Below are 15,760 nucleotides of genomic sequence, written 5' to 3'. Positions count from 1 at the left end.
AATTGTCCTGCCTCTGCCTCCAACTACAGACATTCACAACCATGCCTGGCTAAGTTTATGTTGTTTGTTCTTGTCCACAGATTACCTCAGTTGACCAGAAATACTGCTCTACAACAGTAAACTTCTTTTTGAAAAGGCCAACACTTTAAGGTTTGCAGGCCATCAAGATTCTGTCAGAATAATTCAGCTCTGCCTGATAGGAACTAAAGAAACTGGGAATGCAGAGATTTGACCTATAAGCTTTAGTAAACCAATCTCTGCTGTTTACTGAAAAGTCAAAGAATACCCCCACCAAAAAAAAAAAAAAAAAAACCACACTCTCAGACCAAACAATATGTTTTCTACATACATGTCCTTTATTAGGTAAGTATATAATGTACATACACTGCGCCTGAGCAATGGTACCTCTTACTATAGGTACTTACTATATACCAAGTACTTAAGTACTTTCTATATACCAAGCATCCTGCCCAATCAATTTATATGAAATAACCTCACTTCACCCTACCACTCCTATGAAACACATACCAGATATGACAGATTACAACTTAGCTGACTAAAGTAATTTTTCCCCAGGATCCCACGACCAGTAATTAGAAGGGTTGGCATTTAAACCCATTTTCCATTTCAACTTTTTAAAATCTAGGTAGTAAATTGAAAATACCATATTAATATTGGAAAGGGTGGTATTATTAATTCTCTACCCTCTCTTCCTTCAGAGGTACGCATTTCCCAAACATCATTTAAATAGCACTAAAATCCAAAGGAAAAAATAACAATTGCATCAAAGAAATAAGTTAAGAGGCCCTATTCCATGATTTATAATATAGTCAGTAAACATTTATAAACAATACTATAAAATTTTTTTGGTGGTAATGGGGCTTCAATCCAGGAGCACTCTACCACTGTACTACATCACCAGCCCTTTTTATACTTTTTATTTTGAAACAGGGTCTCACAAAGTTGCCAAGGCTGGCCTTAAACTTGTGATCCTCCTGCCTCAAGTTTCCTGAGTATCTGAGAACAGCTGGGATCACAGGCATGTGCCACTGTACAGAGCATATTTCTCTCTATATATAAAATTTATGTTTCTATATTCTATTTCCCAGCGCCCAAAGACCTAATAATTATCAAATATTTCAGCATACAGACAATTTCCAAACATAAAGAAAAAGAATCTTTATCTAATCAAGAAGAAAATAAAGGCTAGAATCTAAATCTTAAAACTGAAAATTACTCCCAGTAAGTTCTCTTGAAATATATTACTAGAATATGTTTATCAAGTGGTAACTCAATATAAGGCTCACCTTTTGTGACCTATTACATTCCATTTAATAACTGGTCATGATACTTACTTACTGCCAAGGAGAGATCTAAAAAGAAGGCCACCATTTTCAGAAAACATCCCACAATTAAATGGTAATATTTTCAGTTAATAATTTTAGAGGCTATATCTTAAATGTTATGTGAGAAAAGTTAATCACTGCCTGAAGGTTTATAATTTTTGTTTGTATAAGAGATTAATCAAAATTATTTAACTGTCTTAATTATCCAATGTGAAATTCATTACAAAAAAGTGAAAAGGACCCAAATTTCCAAGTCTTAATATCTTATTTTATATAACCTTGCAAATGACTTTCATTCAACTCATTAAAAATGAAACATTGTATGTGACTATAGGTACACATATGAAACTTTAAATTGGGATGATATAATCATACATTTAGGAAAATATATGTACCTATTTGGAACATCGATGTTAATGATACAAGTTTCTAAAAGTTCTCCATATAGATCTGTGCAAGATGCAAGAATCCACCTTTGATCATGTGATAAACAGTAGCCCACAAAAAGAACATTATATTTCTGTCCAGCTTCTCCAAATGTTTCTCCTAATTCTGTCTGTTTGTCCTTAACCGGAGCCAGAATAAAAGGAGGTGTATAAAGTCGAATACACTCTGGTCTCTGTAAAACAAAAAATTAAGGTATTATAGTACAATATAATCTTAGAAAAACATGTATTATCTACTCAATAATTAGAAAACAAAATTTTCAAAACTCCTTCAATTTTTTGCACTTAGCTTTGCATAAAACTATAAAACATACAGTCTTTCAATAATTTTGGTCATGGAAAATAAAATACTCACATCAGGACTTTTAAGAGCTGTTTCCATGGCTAAACCTGGACCAAAGCCAGTCAATGTTTTTACATTGGTTGATGTTGGAAGTGGTCTCCGACATTGGGTGAAGACCGAAAAAGCAAGAGATTTTAAATGCTGGGTATAGATTTGTCTATCTTCATGCTTCACAGGTTGTAACAGGTATTGACAAGGAACAATCTAAGAGGTACAGGTAAATATTACACATGTTAAACTTCCAACGAAGAATAAAAGAAACTGTAGGACTAAAACTCTTATAAACTCCTTATTAGAAAATCTAAACAGAAGAACTTAAATGGTTATCTAAAGAATTAGGTTTTATTAGCTACCACCTAGGTTTTTAATAAATCAATAGTTTTAGCAAAGAGCCATCAATAAACTAAAAAATGTCTATACGGCAATTATATTAATTAATACTACCAGCAATACAATGAACAAGTTAAAATGAATTCAAAATTCCTTCAAACAACTTACTCTGGTTAATCTTCTGTTTTTTACTTAAAATTTGACTTTTAATTAGAACTCTAGCTTATATAGTGCATGTTATAAACTTTTCTGTTTAGGGTTATGGATTTAAGAATTGGCTTATATGGGACATTTGTTGTTCCCAAAGTAACTGGCAGCATGGCGTACCTGCAGTGCACCTTACAATATTAAAGCAAGGTATTTATTATAAACAGAATAAAACTGTTCAACTAAAAAAACCTGATTTATAAAGTAATATGGAAGAGTATTTAATGTGTCCAATATAAATTTTTTACTACTCATTTTTACTATGGTATGACTATGAAGTTTACCTTTTAGAAACTCTTAAGATTTCTATTATAATATTAAAGTAAAATCATTAAAATAGAACCTGGCATTTAGAAAATTGATGTGAATACAGAAAAGTAGCATTTTTAAACTTCTGAAACATCAAAACTGGTTTTGATGTGTATAAATTTCATTTAAAACAGTAATTACTCTTACCTGTACAGAAACAGTACTCTTGATATGAGGAGGAAGAGTCTGGACCATTTCCAGAAAGCATCGAAGTAGCCCCAAAGTCCACACATTAGAAGAATTAGTGCTCTCATCTTTATTTTCATATGTAAAAGGATCAATTATATAAACAACAATTGCAGGTGGATAGGTAATTGCATGTGAATCACCATCTGTGGGGATTCCCACTTTATCTCGATCCATTGTGCTAAAAGTTGAGGTAAACAAAAAACCAAAAAAGTTGTACTATATGTGCTTGGAGTAGCATCAAACAGATGATTTTTTTTAGGGGGGGGGTACGGAAGACCAAATCCAGGGGCACTCAACCACTGAGACACATCCTCAGCTCTTTTTTATATTTATTTAGAAACAAAGTCTCACTGAGTCACTTAGGGCCTCAGTAAGTTGCTGAGGCTGGCTTTGAACATGCATATCTCCTGCTTCAGCCTCCTGAGCTGCTGGGATTACAGTTGTGTGCCACTATGCCTCCGCTCAGGGCAGATTTTTATGTCCCTCCTCCTCTTCTGGTGGGAGGTATTAGAGAACCTCTCTGAAAATCAAGGATATCTCTTTCTCTCCAAAGAGAATCATAAACATTGCATGTAAAGATTTCACACTGTACAAAGTCCCTTTTCATTACAATAATAAATAAACAAAAGGAACAGATTTCTTAAAAATCATAGTGTATCAGAAATGAAAGAGCTCACTTCCTCACGGACAATGGAGACAAAGATGAGTCTTTACTTCATAAGCTTACCCAAATCACAAACTTGGCTAGAAAGAGAGCTAGACCAGAAAAAAACAGGTTTCCAGACCTGCTCAATGTTCTAGTGCATTTTTAGACTATATACATTCATTTCATACTTTTTAATTTCAATGGTAAATAAGCTTCATTCTTCAATGGGTGATTTGTTCTTCCTCTAAACTTCAAATCTGTTTAGATAGTCAAGATGGGTTTATTTTTACCTCTATTTATGAGTGTAACTTTGGCACAAGGGCATCCTGAGCAGTTGACAAAACTATAGTTAAGCTCAGACTAACCTAATCTGTAAATCAAAAGGGAACTCACTCAATACCTAAACCATAAAAAGAACAAGATATCATCATCAAAATAAACAACTTGGAAGCACTGTGTAAAGCTTTTAATTCATTTTATTATATTACTCCTACTTTGTAGATAAAGATACATGTTAAGAAAAGTTAGAATATCCTCCAAAACACAAAGGTGGTAAATGGCAGAGCCAAAATTCAAAAGTTGCTAAAACTCCTAAAGCCCCTACAGTGAACACACTGGTTCAATAGTGACTTCTCAATTATAGAAGTGATTTTCATAGGCATTTTCTTTTTTTTTTTTAAAGAGTGAATAGGAAATGAGACATGGAAACCATGTGTATAGATATCTCGTTTAAGAGTTTTTGTTTTTTTTAAGACAGAGGAGAGAGGGAGGGAGGGAGAAAGGAAGGGAAGGAGGGGGGGGAGGGGGGGAGAGAGAGAGAGAGAGAGAGAGAGAGAGAGAGAGAGAGAGAGAGAATTTTTTAATATTTATTTTCTTTAGTTTTCGGCGGACACAACATCTTTGTTTGTATGTGGTGTTGAGGATCGAACCCGGGCCGCACGCATGCCAGGCGAGCGCGCTACCGCTTGAGCCACATCCCCAGCCCTTCATAGGCATTTTCTACTTGATGCCATGTCACAGGACAGATTCGTCTTATGTATATTTGGTGTTTTGTTTTTTGTGGTACTGAAAAGTGAACCCAGGAACTCATTCTAACATTAAGCTACATCCCCAATACTTTCATTTTTATTATTTTATTTTGAGATAGGTGTTGCTAAGTTTCCCAGGCTAACCTTGAACTTGCAATTCTTCTGCCTGAGCCTCCCGACTAGCTGGAATTATAAGTGTAAGCCAATACAACCAGCCTCATATGGATATCTAGATATTTGCAGTAAAATAGCTTTCTTAAAAATCCTAATTATATTCATTAAAAATTTCTAATGCAACATTAAAAAATCCTAATTATAATTTTACAGATAAAATGCTCAACATTATAAAAGCTAACTTTCAAAAAGAGCAATAAGCATTTTGTTCATTCGCAATGTCTATTTTTAATAAATTTTTAAAAAATAAGGCATCATAGTTTTTGTATTTCTGCAAAAATTATTTAATTTAATTAATTTATTTATTTAGTAGTACTAGTACTTGGGACTGAACCCAGGAGCACTATGCCACAGAGAGCACTTTATTTTTATTTTGAGACAGCATCTAGCTAAGTAGCCAAGGCTGGCCTTGAACTTAAAATCCTCCTGCCTCAGCCTCCTGAATAGCTGGGATTATAGTAAAGCTTCACCATGCCCTCCTATCTATCTCTATTTATTCTTTTGGTTCTGGGAATTAATCCCAGGGCCTCACATACAGTAAGCATATACTTTATCACTAAGCTATCTCCCAACTCCAGAGACAAAGTTTTTTTTTTTTAAATATTCTTTTTAGTTTTAGATGATGCAATATCTCTGTTTTGTTTTTTAAATATTTATCTTTTAGTTGGACACAATAGTTTTATTTTGTTTATTTTTATGTGGTGCTGAGGATCAAACCCAGGGCCTCGAACGTGCTAGACTAGCTGAGCCAGAACCACAGCTCAATACCTCCGTTTTTTAAAATTTACTTTTATGTGGTGCTGAGGATAGAATCGAATGCCTCATGTGTGCTCTACTGCTCAGCTACAACCCCAGCCCCAAGACAAATATTTTTAGAGGTACCTTTCAGACACATCAGGGTGTGGTTGAGTGGGAAGTGAAGATGACTCTCCAGAAATCCCAGCTGTCTGTAGAGCTGATGACTGCTGCCCTCCTAGATGACCACTCTGAACTGTGTTTGCCTGTGTGGTCATGGATCCAGTACCACTACTGTTCATACTGCCAAAGGGTGGAAATGAAGGGAGTTTATTTGATGATACTCCACTACTCAAGCTGGAGGATGAAGAAGATGAGGTTGTGGTCAAAGTTGAATTAGCTGTGGCAACTGAAGTAGATATGGCAACACCTGAAGTCATCGTCATAGTGTTGCTTGCTGCAGATGCTAAAGTGGCAGATGGAGTATTAGAAGTTCCAGTATTCGTCACATGAGGTGGAGTAATCAAAGACTGATTGGTAGGGGCAACTAAATTTGGCTGAGAAAGTAGAGAGCTATCCAGTGGTTGAGAAGCAAGATAAGGACCTAAAGAATAAAAACAGGACATTCAATTCTTTATTTAACTGGTTTTTTTAAAAAAAATTCTATTATATGAATAAAAGATTATCTAGCTAATAGTGTAGAATGTACTGACTTTTTCTATTTTACCCTAGAAACTGAAGAAACAAATCTAAAATGGAATAGTAACAAAACTAAACTAGCATTTTAAAAAATTAAATAAATGATAACAATAAAAGCCTAATAAAATTCTCTTTCCTGACTACAATTCATTAAATGTTAAACAGTATCTTACAAATTTTCAAACCATTTCAAGTGTTCCTAAATCACAGAGTGAAAATATTGTCTACACAGATAGCCAATTAAAATATAAAATGAAAGAACTTTATCATGGTGCTCAAATCATAGAAATCTGAAGAGATTCAATATGTTCGTAGTGCATTTCTTCTTTGCTAAGACTTTCTTTATAGTTAACCCAAAGAACTATTTCCTACTGTTGTAGAGATAAACTAAAAATTGTTTTATCTCTAAACTATGAACCACCAAGAATTATAACAGCGGCTGGAGATGTAGCTCATGGTACAATGTTTTCAAGGCTCCAGGTTTGATCCCCAACCTGCCTTTAAAAAAAGAAAGGAAGGAAGGAAGAAAGATAGATCAAACTCTACAGAACCAACAACAACAACAAAAAAAAAACAGTTTTTTTGCCTAACTGCCCCCTAATGGAATCCCTACATCAGCAAACTTTACAAGACTCAGGTGTATTTTTCTGGCTTTGTAAACCACAGTCTCTGTCACAATTACTCAGCTCTGATTTTGCAGCACAGAAGTAGAGACAATATATAAATGAATGAACATGGCTGTATCCTATTAAGATTTTATTTATGAAATCAGCTGGTGGATCAGGCAATTGGCCCTATACAATAAATGCAAATTCAATACCTAAGTCATATCTGCAGACTTGTGCATAAAGCTTGAGTTTAGAAAATGCTTCGTTGTTACCATCAGCTGCCTGAGAAAACCATTCTGCTACCAACTTTTCTGATAGTTTCTTTGATGCAGTAGATCCAACTCTCATGATCCCATCCGTCAACAGTCGAGAAATAGGTCTATGTTGACCTAATCGACAGGACTACAAGTATATATATATACAGAAAGCAGAATTGTCAGTTAATTACAGTATTTGAGTACACACTATAAAAGTTATTTAACATAAGCTTAATTAATTTTAATTAACATTTGAAATAAAAATATCAAAGGTGGAAATTGAGCCACAGCTCTTTTTCATTTTCCTAAAAAAGTCATTAAATTTCTTTCAAAATTAAAATACTGTAATGAAAAGACATCTAGGTATAATATTGGCACTGGAACCATTTGATTTGATTAATGAAAGCTTGTAGAATTCAGAAATAAGTAAGCATAAAAATACAATCTTTAAAAAGAAAACCAGGTGAAGGGGCACATGCCTATATCCCATCTACCTGGAGGCTGAAGCAGGAGAATAGCTTGAGCCTGGGAGATCATGGCCAGCCTAGGGAACATATAATGAGACTCCATCTCAAAAAACAAAAATTTACAAAAGCAGCCTTTTTAGATTGTGCATATACCTCAATTCACATACAGAAAATGTGCCAATTCTCCTTCTTTTGGGGGGTCATGATTTTTGTTTTAAAAGTTCAATATAGAATACATTTGCAATTGGATTAAGTAAATTTGTTTCCATACTTAAACCTTTCAAAGTCTTTAATAACAATATGAATTATATATCTCTAAAAGATAATATAATATGCAGTGCTTCATCAAATCTATTTCATTGTGGAGTGTTTTTCATTCAAGACTAAGGTTCCAAATAATACTCCTCGGGAAATGTTCATTTATAAAAGACACTTATTATTAAAAGGAAAATTTATAAGGAACCTTATAAATCACAGACTAACAAATTAAGATTGTAAAAGAAATTAAAATATAAGAATTGAATTTCCAAGCATTTACAGACAGTATAATGAAGAAAGGCTTTTTCTCACAATACATTCAATTTATAATCATTGTGCCTGGTGATACAGCATGAGAATTATAATGTAAAACAACAGTCAATAATTTCAAAACTGAAGTAGATTTTGGAGGTAGTTAGCATAAATTTATTTTACATATTATCAGGAAACTCAGGAAACTGAAGCCTAATAATGTTACTCATTACCTAAGGTCCTACAGAATTTGGACAAGAATTTTTTGTAAATGCAATTATTTTTCTGGCTATCCTGTTTTTTTTTTTTTTAAAGAAAAAATTACTTTAATTAAGATATATATGCCCACAACATTTGCCCCTCCAAAGTGGTGTTTTTCCATTGTGACCCACCCACGTTATGCCCACCTACCAAAGAGACTTGCTAATATGAGAACTAAATATCTATTATAGATCATCATCATCTTTACTTTGTCCCAATCAGTTGAACTTCTCAGTATATTTTATACATAAACATATAAATCATAAGGTAGTCTTAAAATGCCACCTCTTTTCAAAACACCTACCTCATATATTGCAGTAAGATCTCTAAAAAAGCTTTTGGCTCCATTTAACAAAGCTTCATTTTCTGGACATAGTACAACATAGGCTATATCTCTTTGAGATCCATAGGGTTCCAGCATAAGTCTCTCCCAATAAGGGAGAGCAAATGGAGAAAGCACCAAAAAATCATAATCATAACCCAACAAAAACGTGGGGATTGGCAGTGGTTCTGGAGATTCGTCAGTTCCTAAATAAGAAAGAGGTATTTTTTGAAGAAAAAAAAGAAAAAAAAAAAAAAAACACTTAAATGTAAGACATGTTTTTCTTATTTTTCTTATTGTAAATGTCAAAAAGTAAATGATGTAATTATCAGTAAAACTACTTGATTAAAAACAAAAATAGTTAAAGCAAATGACTGGTACTATTCCAGTGTTAGATATTTCATAAATGGTCTTCATAAAATATACTTGACTACCTTAATTTAAATGCAAAACATTATTTAAATAGAAAAACTTAAAAGTGTCAAAAAAAATGAAAAGGAGTTTTATTCGTATTTTTAGTAAGTTTGGACTGGGTAAAGTATTTTTTCTTTTTTGGTGGTACTGGGGATTGAACCCAGGGATGCTATCTATACCACTGAGCTATATACACAGACATTTTTATTTTTTGAGACTTGATAATGCTACGTTGCCCAGACTGGCCTCCACTTTATGATCCTCCTGCCTCAGCCTCCTGAATATATGGGATTACAGGTGTGCACCATCATACCCAGCTAGAGAAAATATTTCTAATCATAATAATGAAATCTATTCATTAAAAAACTGATTAATTTCTACCATGTCGTAAAGGTTCAATATCTAGTATCACAAATACAAACAAACAAACAAAAAACCCCACTTGACTATATAAATTTTTGGCATAAAAACACACCATAAGGGGCTAGAATTGTGGCTCAGCGGTAGAGGGCTTGCCTAGCACGGGCGGGACCCGGGTTTGATCCTCAGCACCACATAAAAATAAAGGCATTGTGTTGTGTCCATCTACACCTAAAAAATAAATATTAAAACAAACACACACACACACACACACACACACACACCCCATAAGCAAAACCAAATGATTAACAAACTGGAAAACAACGTATGAGGAATATGACAAAATGTTAATTTCCTAATCATAGAAGGGGAACTACAAATCCATGAGAAAATAGCCAGTAAGATCTGCTAGTTATATCATTGTTCAGGAGTCCACAACACTGTCCTGAATACTTAAACCATACACAGGTAAAAATACATTACCAAATGTAAAAAATAATGGAGTACTTGCAGCCACTAAGAAAAAAAAGAAAGTTATCTCTATATGTACTGCTAGAAATTATCTCCAAAATCAGTCAGGTACATAAATAAATAAATTTAAAAGAATTAAAAGAATGTAAAAGTTTATGCTGAAATACATTACCATTAACCTGCATCTTATACAGAATATCAGCTTTTGCGACACTTAAATCATTTAGCTACTTGAGCGTGGCGGTGGACACCTGTAATCCCAGCTGCTCAGGGGCTGAGACAGGAGAATTGTAAGTTTAAAGCCAGCCTCAGTAGCAAGACCCTAAGCAACTCCGTGAGACCCTGTTTCAAAATTTTAAAAAATTAACAGGGCTGGTGATGTGGCTCTGAGGTTGAATACCCCTGGATTCAGGGTGGGAAAAAAAAAAAATATATATATATATATATATACACACACACACATATACACATATTAATGGAGATAAATCTCAATGATAAGAACTATTATTCCAAATATATTTTAAAAGCTATCCTACTTTTCAGAAACACTCTGTAGCAAATAATTCAAATATTCTAAATGTTGTTTTCCATTTCAAGTGACAATAAATCTACTGTATACCTATCTTCGTCCTAATTTTTCTTTTCTTCCTTTTTGTGGGGGTGGGGGTTTCCTGGAGATAGAACTCTGAGACACTTTACCACTAAGTTAAGTCCTCAGTCCTCTCACCGCCCCAAACGTAGGTACGTATGTATGTATGTACGTACACACACACACACACACACACACACACACACACACACACAGAGTTTAGTCGTTAGATGGACACAAACCTTTATTTTACTTATTTTTATGTGGTGTTGAGGATCAAATCCAGTGTCTCACACATGCTAAGCAAGTGCTCTACCACTGAGCCACAACCCAAGCCCCTATTTTTATATTTTTGAGAAAAGGTCCGGCTAAGTTGCTGGGGGTCTTGCTAAATGGTTGAGGATGGCCCCAAACTCACAATCTTCCTGCCTCAGTCTCCCAAGTTACTGAGATTATAGGCATGGCCCATAGCTCCTGGCTCTAATTTTATTTTAAAATGAAGACCTTCAGTTTTTTTTAATAACTAAGATTATCCCTACCCCCATTACCCACTCAGTTTAGTAAAATGATAGCTTAAGGCAAAAGTAGTTTTGGGTTTTAAAAATATATTAGTTGTGTGACGCTTTCTTTACATAAAATCTTATTGATAACAGGAATACATAAAAAAACAGACATAAGTGAAACTATTCCTTTTAAGTTATAGAACCCTGTAAACTGCATGTTGAAAATGTTGAAGTAAAGGCTAGAACTAGAACTGGACCCACAGTGGCTTAAGCTGAGTTTATGCCATAAAAATATTCAAGGATATAATGTGCTTATTCAAGTTGGGCCATTAATCAGAGGACTAACATAAAACCAATCATTGCATTCCACTATAAATTACTTACCATAAGAGCCTCGGCCAGCCATTTTATGAAACTGTTGCCAAGTGAGAGGACCTTGAACCCCCCACGGTCTTACTGTTCTTTTTTTCTGAATAGCATCTTGAAGAACTGGCTGAAGAGAGAGGAGCATTCGAAGTATATCCTGTGAGCACTGCATACTCATATCTATAATCAGTTAAAAAAAAAAAAGTAAGAATTGCTATTGCCTGAACACAAATAAAACTTTAATAAGAAATAACACTTAGAGAAGTTTAGCCATTCATCATCAAGTATATTAAACATCTACTCGTATAAAGAATTCTATAAAGTTCTACAGAAATGGTTTTACAGGGCTGGAGGTATAGCACAGAGGGAGAACATTTGCTTAACATGCATGAAGCATTGGTGTCAACATACTTTATATATAATAAGAGATAAGATAAATTATGGTATAATGTTGTATTAAGAATTGTAATACAAAAATGAATAAAATAGGGCTGGGGATGTGGCTCAAGCAGTAGCGCGCTAGCCTGGCATCCCGGGTTCGATCCTCAGCACCACATACCAACAAAGATGTTGTGTCCACCGAGAACTAAAAAATAAATATTAAAAATTCTCTCTCCTCTCTCACTCTCTCTTTAAAAAAAAAAAAAAAAAAAAAAAAAAACAAAAAACCTAAATTTTAAAAGCCCTGATCCAGAGAGTCACAGCCTTTGGGACAGGAGTCCCCTGTGTTTCTGATTTGCTAGCAAATAAAAATTTCTTTTTCTAAAAAAACAAAAAACAAAACAAAACAAAAAAACCACAACCCTAAATTTAAAGATCCTGAAATTGTTTCACTTGCATTTCTGACCAATTATCAGCATGGCTATGACAGGTACTGCTCATAAATGTCAAGTGGCTAAAAGAAAGACCACTAAATGATATTGACATAATTAATCTAGCCCCCAGTGTGGTTCAGTTGTACCACCAAACTTGTTAAAGCATACCATTACATACCTTAATTATGACCATTGCCTAATTTATGACTGTTGGCTTTCATTTCCTATAACTAATAAACATTATACAGAAACAGAAATAATTTAATTTCAAATATAACCCTTAGTAACAATTATGCTTAAATCAACACATAAAATATTATTTAGTCATTAGAAATGATAACAGAGCTACCTGACATAGACTAACACAGTGATAAAAATAAAAATCAGGGGGCTGGGGATATAGTTCAGTTGGTAAACTGCTTGCCTCACATGTACAAGGCCCTGGGTTCGATCCCTGGCACCACCAAAAATAAATAAATAAATTAAAATCTGACTGTAAAATTGGGCTCTTTAACACTGAGCCACATCCCATCCCTTTTTATTTTGAGACAGGGTCTCTCTCTAAGTTGCAGAGGGCTGGTCTCACTAAATTGCAGAGATTGACCTCAAACTTGTGATCCTCCTACCTGAGTCTCCCAAATTGCTGAAATTGCAGATATGTGCCACTGTGACCAGCTTCAATTTTTTTTTTGGGGGGGGTGTGTGTGTGTGTGGTGGTGGGACAGTAGGAATTAAGTAACTGGGGATTAAACCTAGGGGCACTTAACCACTGAGCACATTCCCAGCTCTTTTATATATTATAGTGACAAAGTCTTGCTGAGTTGCGTGGGGCCTCACTAAATTGCTGAGGCTGGCTATGAAGTCCCAATCCTCCTGCCTCAGCCTCTGGAGCCACTGAGGATTACAAACATGTGCCACTGTGCCCAGCTCAGCTTGTATTTTGATTCTAATTAATTTGATGCTCACAGACACTCATTAAAAAACATATATTTATTAGAAAACCTACTATGGGCCAAGAACTATGCTAGCTGATGAGTTATGTCTTCAGAGACCTAATAACCTTGGGGAAAGAAGGCTGACATGAAAAAGTCTTGTCATATAATTATAAGTGTTAAGGGATAAAAATCAGTATGTAAGCTGAGACCTAGTAGAAAAGCAGTAATCAAAAAGATATACATTGTAGGGCTGGGGATGTGGCTCAAGCAGTAGCATGCTCGCTCGCCTGGCATGCGTGCGGCCTGGGTTCGATCCTCAGCACCACATACAAATAAAGATGTTGTGTCTGCTAAAAACTAAAAAATAATTTAAAAAGATACATATTGTAACAACAAATCCCACCATCATGTGCAACAATAATGCACCAATTTTTTAAAAAAAGTGGAAGATTACAAAAAGAGATATGACACCAAAAGTACAAACAAAAAAGAAAAACAAATAGACATTATCAAAACTAAAAACTTTTGCTTCAAAGGATACATCAAGAAAGTGAAAAGACAATCCCAATAAATAGAAAATATTTGCAAACAATTCATCTGAAAAGAGACTATACACAGCATACATACAGAATACTTAAAAACTCAATAAAAAGATAAAACACTCTACCTTATCTAGTTTTTTGGTTTTATTTTGGTACCAGGGATTAAATTTGGGGGTGTTCAACCACTGAGTCACATCGTCAACCTGTTTTTTTTACTTTTTAACTTTTTATTTTCAGACAGGGTCTGGCTAAGTTGCTGAGGCTGGTAGTGAACTTGCTGATCCTCCTTCTCAGCCTACCTGGGATTACAGGTGTGTGCCACCATGCCTGACTCACAATCCCTTTTTTTAATCCAAAGAAACAAATTATACTTTTTCTTCCTGCCTTTCCTTTGTTCCTAGTTAAAGGTCTGTCTACCTAACCCTCGCATATTCGTGCACTGGATTTTATTACTATTCATTTATTCAGTGATTTTACTTCTGCAATTATATCTTCTTTTCTGCATTAATATTTCCTCTCTGTGGAGGAGGGTAAGGACAGAGAAAGGATATTGGTCAAAGGGTATAAAATTATAGCTAGATAGGAGAAATAAATACATTAATCACTGAGTTCATTGTGTGCATTGAACAATGATATGAACACAGTTACTAAGAATGTAGTCTAAATTTCAAAACTGGTTGAAGAATAGACTTTTTGGCATGGAAAGCTAACCAGGGATTAAACTCTGGGGCACTCAATCATGGAGCCACATCCCCACCCCTATTTTATATTTTATTTAGAGAGAGAGTCTCACTAAGTCGATTAGCACTTCACTGTTGCTGAGGCTGGCTTTGATCCTCCTGTCTCAGCCTCCCCAGCTGCTGAGATTACAGGTGTGCGCCACCACACCTGCCAAAGAGTAGATTTAAAAGAGCTGAAACTCTCTTTTATCCCCACCATCTAATTTCTCTGCTAGGTATGACAGAAGTCCCCCCAATTTAAATTCACTTCTCATCTCATTCCCTCATAAATCCACTCTAATCAGATTGAATGAAACTGCTTGTCAAGGTCATTACCAACCCTGCATTCTATCACACTGAATGTCCTGTCAAAGTTGTCACCTTGATGTATTAATTCCTCCCTCTCCTCTCCAAATATTTTTCATACTTCATTTCTAGGACACCATACTCTCTTGGCTTTTCTTCCAACCTTTCTCAGTTTCCTTACATGGATCCTCTTCTTCCCTACATCTAAATGGCAGCTTCATCTTTGGAATGGTCTATTTAGTTACTCACTAGGTTACTTCATCCAGCTCTCTCCCCCCCCTTTTTTTTTTTTTTTTGGCATAAAGGATTGAACCCAGGGACACTGTAACATCACCAAGCTACGCCCCCGTCCTTTTGAGACAGGGGTCACTAAGTCACCAAGGCTGCCCCGAACTTACGATCCTTCTCCTTAACCTCCCAAATTTGGTGGGATTACAGGAGTGCCACAAAGCCCAGCTGTCTATAGCTTTTTTCTTTTGTTTTAATGTATTTTTACTTGTAGTTGGACACAATCTTTTATTTTTATGTGGTGCTGAGGATCGAACCCAGTGCCTCACACGTGTGAGGCAGGTGCTCTACCACTGAGCTACAGCCCCAGCCCTCTGTAGCTTTTAATACTGATAACTCAATACAAAAAATGTTCAGTCTCTAGTCCCAATCACTAGTTTGAATTTAAAACTCCCATTTCCAAATGTGTACTTGGGCGCTTCCCTTCTCCGTAGTCAGCACCACCATTCATCCAATTCCTCAAACTATTCCTGATGCCTCAATTATTCCTTCATGTATCAGAAACTCTTGTAGGTTCTACTTCCCAAATATAACTGGAATCTATTACTTCCACCTCTATTCCAATTTTGTCCACG

At 35.1% G+C, this 15,760-nt stretch overlaps 1 protein-coding gene across 3 annotated transcripts in view; it reads right to left on the bottom strand.

Annotated features, from left to right (window-relative positions):
- Med13 (mediator complex subunit 13) overlaps nt 1-15,760 on the bottom strand; it is a 90,516-nt gene that overhangs the window by 14,087 nt on the left and 60,669 nt on the right. For all 3 annotated transcript variants that reach the window (XR_005726397.2, XM_013357048.3, XM_005321551.3), the window contains exons 17-23: nt 11,599-11,760; nt 8,860-9,083; nt 7,273-7,462; nt 5,901-6,357; nt 3,129-3,348; nt 2,148-2,339; nt 1,742-1,965 (exon numbers count right to left, since the gene is read on the bottom strand). Coding sequence is in view for 2 of the 3 variants with exons in the window: in XM_013357048.3 (XP_013212502.1) it covers nt 1,742-1,965; nt 2,148-2,339; nt 3,129-3,348; nt 5,901-6,357; nt 7,273-7,462; nt 8,860-9,083; nt 11,599-11,760 (1,669 nt within the window). In the remaining variant the exon portion in view is untranslated. The remainder of the gene's footprint in view (nt 1-1,741; nt 1,966-2,147; nt 2,340-3,128; nt 3,349-5,900; nt 6,358-7,272; nt 7,463-8,859; nt 9,084-11,598; nt 11,761-15,760) is intronic.

This window comes from Ictidomys tridecemlineatus, chromosome 3 (assembly GCF_052094955.1).
Source record: "Ictidomys tridecemlineatus isolate mIctTri1 chromosome 3, mIctTri1.hap1, whole genome shotgun sequence".
Classification (NCBI taxonomy): Eukaryota; Metazoa; Chordata; class Mammalia; order Rodentia; family Sciuridae; genus Ictidomys; species Ictidomys tridecemlineatus.
This window is presented reverse-complemented; position numbering and strand designations above follow the sequence as displayed.